This window comes from Dendronephthya gigantea, unplaced genomic scaffold (genome assembly GCF_004324835.1).
Source record: "Dendronephthya gigantea isolate DGI-Jeju-01 unplaced genomic scaffold, DenGig_1.0 000185F, whole genome shotgun sequence".
NCBI lineage: Eukaryota > Metazoa > Cnidaria > Anthozoa > Malacalcyonacea > Nephtheidae > Dendronephthya > Dendronephthya gigantea.
Window position 1 is genome coordinate 198,242 of NW_021163195.1, and position 12,466 is coordinate 210,707.

General features: G+C 37.2%; 2 protein-coding genes across 2 annotated transcripts; both read left to right on the forward strand.

The window, feature by feature from the left end:
• Positions 1 to 3,419: 3,419 nt before the first annotated feature.
• On the forward strand, positions 3,420 to 6,772 carry LOC114538456. The gene is made up of 3 exons (XM_028559633.1): positions 3,420 to 3,571; positions 4,492 to 4,838; positions 6,018 to 6,772. Exons 2-3 carry the CDS (start codon positions 4,498 to 4,500, stop codon positions 6,424 to 6,426), a joined length of 750 nt encoding a protein of 249 aa, XP_028415434.1. The 5' UTR covers positions 3,420 to 3,571; positions 4,492 to 4,497; the 3' UTR covers positions 6,427 to 6,772.
• Positions 6,773 to 7,322: 550 nt separating this feature from the next.
• Positions 7,323 to 9,323, forward strand: LOC114538475. The gene is made up of 3 exons (XM_028559656.1): positions 7,323 to 7,359; positions 7,601 to 7,984; positions 8,447 to 9,323. The coding sequence occupies exons 2-3, from the start codon at positions 7,617 to 7,619 to the stop codon at positions 8,907 to 8,909; spliced, it is 831 nt and encodes a 276-aa protein (XP_028415457.1). The 5' UTR covers positions 7,323 to 7,359; positions 7,601 to 7,616; the 3' UTR covers positions 8,910 to 9,323.
• The last annotated feature ends 3,143 nt before the right edge of the window (positions 9,324 to 12,466 follow it).

Genomic DNA, 12,466 nt, shown 5'->3' on the forward strand with positions numbered 1-12,466 from the left:
CACCTTTACAAAGCCAGGTATTGGAAATTTCATACGAATTTGTAATCTACAAGGGTTCTTCCTAAAAAGCTCGTTTCATATATTCATAGTCTGCCCGATCAATTCCCCCCCCCGCGAGTATTAAAAATGGTACTGTTGGCAGGGGGTGGTTTCTTCCCATATACATCCATCACTCAGCAAGTACCGTTAATGGAAGCAATCACCCCCCTCTCAACAATAAAAATAGGGCTGTTGGCAGGGGGGTGATTGCCTCCATTTACGGTACTTGCTGAGTGACGGAATCCACTTACGCAAAAAACAATAGAGTTGTTCTTCTGATAGTTGGTATTCTGTGCACACTGATTGTAGTGAAAAGAGTGCACAAGAGCCGAATTTTATAATGAATTTTTCGTAGTTTCCCCACCCCGTATTTATACTAACAGACAAATGATTCGTCAAGACGAACTGGCAATTGAAATTCGTTTAAATAGACAAACTATGCAGATAATTCATGTTGATGGATGCATGATCCGTCTGTTCGCCCGTGTTTATACACAGACGAACAACACAGACGAACTGGAAGACGAACTATCTTTCGCCTGCCCAAGTTCGTCCAGACGGATGATAGAATATATTTTATATTCCACAAACCAGGGGCGGTTGTTCGAAAGGCGTTTAGCTTAAACGGTGGATAAGCCAAAGTTTAAAAATAGTCTCATAGATCTTGTGAATGACTGTACCTGCATCTTATGCATTTAATATGTACTTTCATTGACAATGAACGTTCTAACGGATCCTAAGGCAGTAAGGCTCACATCAGTACAATAGCACACCAGCTCTAACACTATATTTTGCCCGCTGCCGATCGGTAGGGATGGAGACGGTATCCGAGCGAAACGATCGGGCTAGGGGTGAAACGGTGTTTCTTTTGAGTTTGCTGTTTTCGGCGCAGATAATAACTCAACGAACCATGCTATTTTAACGGTACCTCCTCCATCCCGTGATCAACTGTCACACGTGAGCCACTGAAGTGAAACCGTGGAATAAACGATACGAACATCAAAGTACACACACACACAAAAAAAAAAGAAAAATACCTGTAAATGTGGCGATCATTAATGAATTTACCTTTACCCCAAACACCAGTTCAACGACCAAAACGGGTGTGAAAAGAACTGTGCTTAATCCTGCAAAACAAACTAACAAAAAAAAACAAACCCAGCGAGATTAATAAGACGCTTCTCCCGTAGAGTTCACAACATCGCGTGAAGTCATTTGGGAAAAGGGAGGGATGGGTCACGCAAGCAACTAACAAATAGATCAGGCAAACTGGGCTCATATTTATACTCACTGGAGGGGGCAAGTAACCGACCGGACCAGCGTCCTAAGACCCGAGACACTACGACACGAAGACCCGTATAACATTAACTTCCTTTATTATTTAATAATAAATACATTTAAACTATTTACATTGAAATATTTCCGCTCAGTTGTTCAATAAATATAGATAATCTAGTTTTCCATTTTTAATCTATCCACCGTTTAAGCTAAACTCCTTTCGAACAACCGGCCCCAGACGGTCTGTAGAATATAAATCAGGCCGTTTTAAATTAATCAAACACAAATCTTTCGCCAGTATAGTACAGGGTGACTGGGTGAGTAAAAAAAACTGACACCTTTGAAATTCAAATTAGCCGCGAACTTATGGCTGGAATTTGACAATTCCCATACTAATTCAACGTTCTTTTTTATTACAGAGCTTAATTAAAATGCATTTTAACTCCCAAAGGGAACAAACTTTATGTTCAAGGTTAATTAATGGTTCACCTATTTGATATGCTTCGTATACCCATGAGATATTTTAGGCAACTTCTGTCACATTACAGCCGATTACAGACACATTGCAGCTAATTTGAATTTCAAAGGTGTCAGGTTTTTTTTACTCACCCTGTACAGAGTGGAAAATGCATAATTAGATATTCGCAATCTTCTAGTCCAGGCGTTTTAACGTTGTCTGTAAAGTATGAATTCGTTTCAACATTAATTTCAACAATATCATAGTTGAACTGATTTACATCGAAGAATCTCTTGTCCTTTTGTCAGGCAATGATTCTCAATTGATGTGGGGAAAGCTGGCTTGTTGCCGAAGACAACATGGAAAATTTACGGCGATTATATTAAAGATTTGCAAACGTGAATGGGCTTCGACAAAACAGCGGTGTGGGACTGTCCTTTGTGATGAACACGATTCCGAATAGATTGTCGTCTTAACAGTGCTTCTATAGCAGAAATTCTGGTGGCTAGCATCGCTTGTTGTCAATATTGGCTCTGTTTGTGAAATAGCGAAGTAAATGGCGAACATTATCGGGTTGTTTGTTGGGTTAAATCATTTCTCACAAACAAAGGATTGGATTAATATTCTCGATGAACGGGAAAGTTGGTATGTACAAATTTAAATATCATTTTAACTGTTTACAATATGCAATTTCTTGCAAATTTATCGGGTAGTTTGGAACAACAATATTTGTGTAATTCGGCCTAAATTCTGGACGTGCATCACGATTTCAACGATTTTCGACTTTTGGTTTGTCACTTTTCAGGGTGATTTTTTGAGAACACGTACCATTGAACAGCGGTTTCATGCTATGAAAATGCGTCATACTTAATATTCGCACTTACGTAACTTATATGCGATCTCGGGAGGGAATTTTCATCAGCATAACCGCGATAAAGTATTCTATAGTTTGTCATTATATAATATAAACAAGTTTAAGTTTTTTGACACCCAATATTGCCATTACTTACATGAAGACTACCCAAGAGGTGACTGGGGGAAGATAAAGGTACAATTTGTAATTCTGGTTCACAACAGTACTTCTGGTAATAAATATTGAAGTTTGACTTCGAGGCCTTGCTGCATGGGACTGGGTCAAACGTCGCCATTTCTCATGCGCAGGCGCAGAACATAAAGGCAGTTCTTGAACTGTCACGGAACCCTGACATTTTTTACCAGTTGCGATCCGATGCATCGACTAATTTAAGTGTTTACCAGAATTTTTGTCGGAGTTTCACTTCTCATGGATGTTTTATAGTCTGTTTCCTTGCAATGTATATGGGCGGCAAATCAACCAAGTCAACGTAGTTCTGCTTTCTCAGTGTGCTTTCAATAACACTTTACATTCTATACGTCAGAATGATGGAAAATAAGGCCAATTTCAGACGTCAAACACTTCATATGCCGAATCGAATTCAAATGACTTTGATTCAATATACATTAGGTTCGCCATATGAAAAGTTTGACGTCTGAAACAGGCCTAAGTTATTGAATCTTTTGAAGTGTAGTGAAGTTATCTTGTTATTCTCGTATTTAAGTTAACGAATATTTTTAAAAAACGAGGCGTTAATAACAAACGGCAGTTTCCAATTTTTCAATTCGCTTCAATTGGTAAACATACTTCGTGATGATTTGAACTTTGACATTTCTGTGAATCGCATCCTGTTTCTGCGAAAAAGTTCTAAGAGGCTACAGGAAGGAATGATAACATTCATACCAATATCTTACTCGTGAACGGAAGCAAAACAGCTATTAAAGGTATGTAACAAATTTATTCTATAGAATAACGAATAAATGTATTATTGTAGAGCTATCAACCGTGCATGTATTGATGTCAAATAATGAAATATATAGCAGCATTTTTATCGATTTACTTAAATATTGTTAATACCACTTCCGCACTTGACTGTCTCGTTCAAATCTGTCAGACAGTCTAGTTTAAATTTAACTAGAAACTGTGTCGATTTCCCCAAACAATACAATGTATACATAGAACACTTTTCGGCAAATCTTTGGTCGTAATTTTAGAACGTTTGTCAGGCATATGGAATAACTCCGAATAAGTCATGAAATTCAATATATCTTTCGTAAATGTCTGTTTATTCCGTTTCGAGGTCGTATTGAGCTTAATCTTAACTTTGATCAATTAATTTTGCGTTAAATTTAGGTTAAATTAAGTTCGGTGGTTTACAAATTTTCATGCCCTGGGTGCTCCAAAGCATACATGTATAGGAAAGACAGACAGATGCCTCTATACGATGCAGACTCAACGAACATGCAACAACAGACAAACAATCAGAAATTTATAAACATATCAACACTTGTGAACAATTTAACCTCCTGACAAATCTATTACAACTTAACATAGACGAACCCAGCACTGAACAATTTCATTTGACACTCTTCTTATTGAGCAACTGTCATATCATAGTAGGGCTAGGCATTGGTCAAATCTACTGTTCAAAGAAGCACTCGCCATCCGTTAAAACCCGGAGCTTAATCATGGCACAAAGGCATCCAAAGAACTATCGGTTTCCTCTTGAACAATATCAAATAACATATAGTATATACAACGCATGCACATGTAAATTAATCATTCCTGATGATGACTAAATGAAGTCGAAACGTTGAATGAAAATGCTTACTTCATTCGGAGTTACTATTGTTGTGTATTTTAGGTTGAAATGGGAGCTTTTGTTCAAAGACTACTCCTTGTCTGTGTGTTCGTCGCAGTTCGAGGTTCCATGGTTGACGTCGAGGAGCTTGACTTTCGAAGAGCTTTTAAAATAGTTGAGAATGCGGCGAAACAACCAGGAAATATCGATTACAACACATTTTGCAGTAAAAGAGGTCGTGGTACCTTTAAATTTTCCTGTCGAATGAAAGAAATGCCTGATATTGGTTTGCTGGTCTGTCTTGAAGCTGATTTTTGCGAATATATTATTCAAAGAGAGTTGCTCACTTTGAGTATCCTTACACAAGAAGGTCTCAAAGTCCTGCGTTTTTATCCGAAGATTATCAGTGGGTAAGTTTAAGTCGATTTAATAATCCCCTTATCGTTGTATTGTGTTTTGGGATTCTTGCTTCGTATTTTGACCTAGATAGCCCAAAGGTATTTGTGTTTTAATCTAAAGCGTCCATCCAGTTTAATATCGCGGTCTGTGACGTGTGGTTGGGTAATGCATCCAGTCTATTGTTAGATCAGCCCCAAGACACTGATCTAGCAATACACGTGCACTGGATGCATCACGCAACCATAGAAAAATCGAAGCCAGACTCAATGAAATTTAACAAATTTCCTTGTTCAAGTGATGCATTAATTCTTTTCAATTGTCTCATTGAAAGTTCATTCTTTCATAAGTATACATAATCGCTCTCTCCAGTTTATTATCAGATCAGTGGTCTGCCGATTTTGCCGTTCTGCGCATTGGTTCTGCGCACAACAGTGTAAAATTTTGTTCACATTCCAAACAATGAATGTTTGGAATTCTTATTAATATTAACTCTACTTCGTATATACTTTGAGCGTATTTTCCTTGAGATAATCATAAAGTACGTCGTGACATTATTCAATTAATTCATTAAATAACCTTACAGCAATTCTATAATTGCCAGTGAACTCTAATAATTAGTGAGTTTAGGAAATACAACGGCAACTGCAACCGCAACGGCAAAATATATTCACCTAATATTGTGGTATTCAAAGAAAATACGAGTTAGTGTCGACTTGATTTTTCTCTTCAAGTTTCCTCTTTCTCTGAAACAGTTATTAATTATTATAAATATGGTCGATCAGCGAAATTGCTTCTAAGACTCCAAACAACATCGAACTGTTGCAGCGTTGTCATGCACCGTGAAATTGGTGTAAGTCACGTTGCTGTTTCAGCAACTACGGCAGTGGGCAACGTTAAAGGCCACGTAATTTACATTCTCTTTTATCTTAAAGGATCAATGCCATTGATGATAAGGACGTTGCGGTTACCGTTCACGTTGTATTTCCTAAACTCACTAATAGCTGCAACGATACCTTCTCGTTGTTTTTGTGAAGCACAACTTCGAGGGACTTTACCTCCTCAAATTTTGCCTTCATTCGCGAGAAAATTTGCGGAACTTTACCTCAAACACGCGTGTCACTATTAAAGCCTTTGTTTTCAATCGGACTTGACTTCCACTTTACGAAATCTCTCTTTTTTCAAACCGCTAGGCTCAGGTGCGGTAAAAAAGGAAGCAAGAACGTTAGCTGTATGGGTTTTCTGGAAGAATGGATGTCACACGAGAAAGCGAAAGAAAAGTCGCTGAGAAAGGTAATTTTGGCGGAAAAGACCCAAGATTTGGTGACGTGGTTAATGAATTATCAGAAAAATTGTTCAGCACGTTTTTTGACCGCCTGGCATCTTGAAAAAATTCGCCAATTCACGGACCCAAAAACGGGTGTTTACTCAAGAATCTGTGATCTTCAGGGGTATTTTATGAAAGATGGCGGGTTCACAATTGCGGATCCTGACGATATAATAAAGAATCAACCTTTGAATTATACGTGTTATAGTGACGAGTACCCTACCACTCTGATGGTCATTAAAAGTCTGAAGAAAATCGTCGACGACCTGGTGTAAATTAGGACGTGTAGGAGTAGATATGGACAGTAATTGACATGTCTTAATATAATATCCTATCCTTGCTATCGCTTAAATGATTAAAAATCGCAGTGAAATGTAACTGATTTAGTTTAGAAATGAAAGGCCAGTAAAGGGCAAAGCAAGTTATGATTAAAATCAACCTAAATATATTTTGCTTTTACAGTCAAACCGGATGTTGTCTTGCGCACGAAATTGCAATATTGCTAGGCAGTGTTGCAATATTGATTGGCAGATTGCGCCATTGCACAGATTGTGGTATAAATCATTGACTGATCATGAGAATGGTACAGTTTTTGGTACAGTACATTAAAATCGAAGTAGATCGATTAAATAAATTTCGCAAACTATGACTAACATTGTTGTTTGAAAAGGGTCTGTTATGTTTTTCAAAATCTGAGAACACGATGTTCGAAAAGTTCCATTTGCTTTCTGTTGAAATAAGTTTGACGCCTTTAGCGAGTGTGAATATAATGTTGCTATCGTAAATCAGTTTCTACATAGAAAACACCATGTTACCAGCGCTCAATCTTGCAAAACGTAAGCAGCGCTTAATCTCAAAACGTAATTATAAGTCTCAAAAGAAGACAGCCATTTTGCGGTTTATTTATAATATTTTTCCCACTTTATGGTCAACGCACCTCGCAAACCAAAAGCGTATGCGTTTCTGTGAAGTATTAATTTCAGGCATATGACGGAAATGAGAAACAACGTGTCCTATAAAAATTGACTTATATAAATCAGCTCTATGGTACACGTTCGTACCTAACCTGAAGTGCTGAATCGTTTAAACCGAATTTCAATCGTTCTTTATCAATTGATGTTTGCAAGAACGACATTTTAAGAATGACAAATTGTTTACTCAAGGAAGGACAAGATCACATAATCATTGCGTGGTTGTCGATAATCGAGGTAAGGTCTTTTGAATTTTGTACGTGTAAGAAATATACAATTCACTTCAATTTCACTTCTAAGCATTCATTCGTGGAAGGAATTATCATTGAGATACACTACATTGTGTTGAAATCTGGGAGGGATTCACAAAACACTATGCCCATATGAATGACAGATAAACAAACCTAAGAGTTTCGACTTTGCTTTGTTTTGGAAATCTTTGAAACTCATTCAGTTTGCCAATTTCTTGTTTTGATAGCTATATATAGTTCAAGATGAGACCATTTCTTCGGGAATTAGTGTTCACGACTTTGCTGGGCGCAGTCGTAGCTGCTTCAATCGGGCGCAATCGAGATGTGTTCATCAACTCCGAACCTGATTTTCAAAAAGCTTTGTTGGTTGTTGAAAAGGCCGCAGAACAGCCAGGAAACATCGATTACGAGACCTTTTGCCTTAGTAGAGGACGAGACTCATTGAAACTACGCTGTCAAATTAAGGAAGTTCCTGATGTTGCCTTGTTTGTCTGTCTTAGGGCGACTGAGCTCTGTGTGAATATTACGACACGCGTGGATGATGTTTTGCTAGGTCTTGGAAATTCCGGCATCAAAGTAATGCAATATTCTAACGATAGTTACATTGGCGGGTAAGTCGTGCGACGTCTGGAAATTTGTTATGGTTTTTTAGTATATTTGAATAAGGATATGGTCGGATTGTTCTCGCAAAATGCCGAACATTTCTGTGTACATTTAACAATTATTAAATGCGGTTGAACATTATGAAGAATTATGGAGCTTGACAATTCTTCGTATCATGTGGAGACCGAATTCAATATTTGTTTTATTGTTTATTTAAAAGAATGAACGTTACAACTTTGTTCGCTCGAATTGATGTCGATTTCACATGTCCCTTGGGACATCGATGTCTTCGCCATTGGTGTGACGTCAAACGTTATGACGTAAAAGTCGTATCACACGTTATGACGTCACACGTTGGATATATCAATTTCACATATGCCTATTAGCTAATCAGAGGCTGCGAATTCTTTTAAATAAATAATAGAATGTATTATTGTAAATCAATACTGCTGTACATTTTTAATCATCAGGTTAAATTGTGGCGAACCAGGAAATCCGAATACACGATGCTATGGATATCTGGTGGAATGGCTCTCAGTTGATCAGGCACAGGAAGCATCGCTCAGAAGTAATATTTATATTGGCACAATCCCAACCTTGGTGGAATCGATAAAAAGTTATCAAGTAACGCAGGAAGCGCTTTCGCTGACCGCTGACGACTTGGGGAAAATTCTCAATTACACCCACGATCAAGGGACTGGTTTCTACTCACGAATCTGCGGGCTGCAAGGTTTCTTCATGAAGAAGGGGGGATTTTCGATTTTTGATCCTGATGATATACGTATAGTGAGTAGTTTGGATTACTTTTGTCACGATGAATATATCTATCCGACTACAGAGATGGTTGTTAAATCCTTGAAGCAAATGATAGTCGATCTACGGCCTTCAAACTCCAGTCTTGCATGGTTGAAATCCCCAGGGAAGAATAACTGAATGTAGTTTTTTGGATTGGTGTGATGTGAAATGATGTTATGCGTGGTAATTGACTGTTTACAGATATTAATTTTGAACATCCAAACTCAACGTTTCTGATCCTTACTAGAACGATAATCTTTCAACTCAATTTAAAATAAGTATATGATTAATTATTTTTAATATTTCTGTACACCTCTCTGAACAGGATTCGTGTACTTTTATAACATTTTTACTAATGTTTTTACTGCATGAGAAATGCACCCTGATTCATATATTGTTTACTTAATTACAACTGCTTCTAAAAATGCTTCGAACGAACAGAATAAATCGACAAAAATCAATAAAGGTGTGTTTCCTCTCAACAATGAGTGCTCAGTAATAAAATTGGATTGAAATGTAGATTTTTTACACGTACAAAATTCAAAAGAACTTCGACAACAACACAATGATTATCTGATCTCGTCTTTCCTTGGGTAAACAATTTGTTATTCTTAAATGTTGCTTCAAGCGAGGCTTTAAGCATCACTTGACAAAGAATCGTTTAAAATTAGGTATAATAAATTATTAGTACTTTAGGTTTGATAAACAAACGTTTGTCAAATCAAAGCTGATTTATTATTACTCATTTTACAGCGGGCATGTCGTTTTTTATTTCCGAGTTCACATAAGATTAAAGAACTTATTTTATTGCATTAAAGTTTAAGTCAACTTCGTATCATGTAAACAAACGGTTTGTTTATATTTTGAACTTGCAATTGTGTACTTTTTGAAATACGTTGTGTTCATTGTCTGAATATCTAACAATATTTAGGTTTTCTGTGCCTTTAAATGAATACGAACTTGTGTTTTTGAAGAAAGAAACTCGAACATGCAAAATTTGAGCCTGAAAATTTTCATCTGAGGACCTATATTTATAATAAATTTTTTATATGAGAATATTTTACGACAATTTAGCAACGTTGGCAATTTAATGTTTTGTTGAATTTCTTTATTCGATTTAAATTTTTGAACTTAATCATTTACATTTATCATGATCCATAATGATGAATTCACAACAACATTACATCAAGACAAGCATGTCATGCAAATATTGTTCAAATCTATTCCAATTCTTTCACCATTTTCTTTAAACCTTCGACGACCTGCCTCGTTTTCGGGTAATCGTCTGGAGTGTGACATGTGTAATCCAAACTTTCCCCAGATTTAATTTCGTCTGGATCTGCAATCTCGAATCCTCCGGCTTTCATGAAGTATCCCTGAAGGTCACAAATCCTTGTGTAAATACAACCGGTATCAGGTTTGGTGAATTTGAGAATCTTTTCCAAATCAACGCGCGTTATCGAGCGTGCTTCCTGGGTCGTCTGAAAACCTTTTAACCATTTCAGCAACGTTTCTGTTGTACCAATACGGAAATGACTTCTAAGGTGTTGTTCTTTACCCTTTTCAGGCGCAACCCATTCGACCAGATACCCCGAGCAACTGACGTCCGTACTTCCTCGTTCCGCACACTTTAACCTGGGAGAATTGAAAAGTGAAGATTTCGTGAATGGAAGAGTTTGAGGGGAACTTAAAGGTAGGTTACAGTGCCTTGTGCGCATCGCTTCTGCTCATACCAATGGGTAGAATATCTGATTTAAAAAATTTTCGATATGCAGCACGTTTTGTACTTTTCTAAACAAAAACTTAAACTTATACTCATTTGGAGCTACAAAAAACCAAAATAGCATCAAATATTCTGACTGTTTTTTTTATATTTCTAGAAACTTATAGCGATTGAAAATGTGAACAAGGCGTTCGTTTACATTAGCGATTGTAAGCTACTTCTAAGAAGCTCTATGAGAAGGGACGTAGGTGTAAAGAGTTGTGGGTGTTTTAGGAGGGGAGATTACCTACCCCAACCGCTGCACTACAGACACCCCACCGATATTATGCCGGGACGTTTGATGAAATTGTGCAAGATTGTCCTGGGAGGAGATCTCGTTAAAATCTGGACTAACAAGTGAGTATGTTTGTATATGGTCGAAATTCACTCATTGCGTTTTTGACCAACAGTTGTGTGGAGGAATTACCAGCAAATTTTATTCAACAAAGAAAAACTATATAATTCCATTCCTGTAGGGTTTTTTTGGGGGGGCGTAGGTTTTTTTTGGGGGGCGTAGGTTTTTTGGGGGGGCGTAGGTTGTTTTTTGGGGGGGGGCGTAGGTTTTTTTTTGGGTGGGGCGTAGGTTTTTCTGGGTGGGGGCGTAGGTTTTTTCTTGGGTGGGGCGTAGGTTTTTTTTTGGGGGGCGTTGGTTTTTTTTTGGGGGGGGCGTAGGTTTTTTTTTGAGGGGGGAGTGCAACTTTCGCCCAAGAGAAACTGGAACCTATTCGACATAGGATGCGATTTATATACATTTAGTTGGATTTGACTTACCCCTTAATAAGTTTGTCATGATATGGCAGAACCTTGAGTTTCGCTTTCACGAGTGTATTCAGACTGTTTAACTCGCGCTCCAAAGTTAAATCGCAAGTATTAGCACCGTTAAAATTAAAATTTTGGAGACAGACCAGCAAACCGACGTTTGGCATTTCCTTGATTTGACAACCCTGTTTGAACGTACCAACACCTTTCCTTTGGCAAAAATCATTGTAATTTATATTTCCTGTCGCTTTGGAGGCCTTCTCGACCAGTTCAACTGCTCTTGAAAACACCGGCCGACCCGTATCGACGGCGGCCCCATTGACTGTCATCAAACATGCAGCGATAAATACGATTCTTTGGAAATAAGACTTCATATTTTACCTAAATTCGATGCAAAATTACTTAATTAGTTTCTTTGCGACATAAAATTCGGGAGCCGGTTGTTCGAAAGGTTTTTTTAAATGGCGGATAAGTTCAAAATGGAAAGCAAGATTATCTATATTTATTTATTTAAAAAACTGAGCTTGAATATTTCGATGTAAATAGTTTAATATTCAATGGAGGTATATGTTTATATGGGCATTAAAGTACGAACTTTGTTTTCAACTGTATTTGCCAAAATTCACGCACGTTAACCGTTTTGACGACAAAGATATACGATAACTGGTAGCTTTTTAAAATGACAAAAGCACTAAAGCAGTTATCTTGAGAAATTTTCCAATAGTATAAACTGATATGTCAATTGCAAATAAAGATGACGCGGGCTTTTAAAGTGAAACGCTTTTTTTAATGAACGGCTTAATTGTTTTGTTGATAAACTTTTCAGTTCCAGTGTTGCCGTGTTTAAAAATAAATGGTAAACGTTGGCGTTGCCATATTTTTGGTAAAATTTGGAAGGATATTGACTACTTTCTAACGTGCATAAGTATACTAGAATTTGTAACTTGTAAGCTTACGATAATCTGTCCTGCAATTGATAAAGTTTAGTCAAAGTGAAGATTCATTGAGTCTATAAAATATTATTCGCTCTGTAGTTGTTATTTTATGTTTTCCCGCCTAAATGGCTAAATACTGCGAACTTTTCATACGAGATATGGCTTAGAATATAAACTAACTTACCGATTTAGCTTTTTCGCAGACAATATGCTGTCTTTTCAAATTAAAGCGTTCTTTT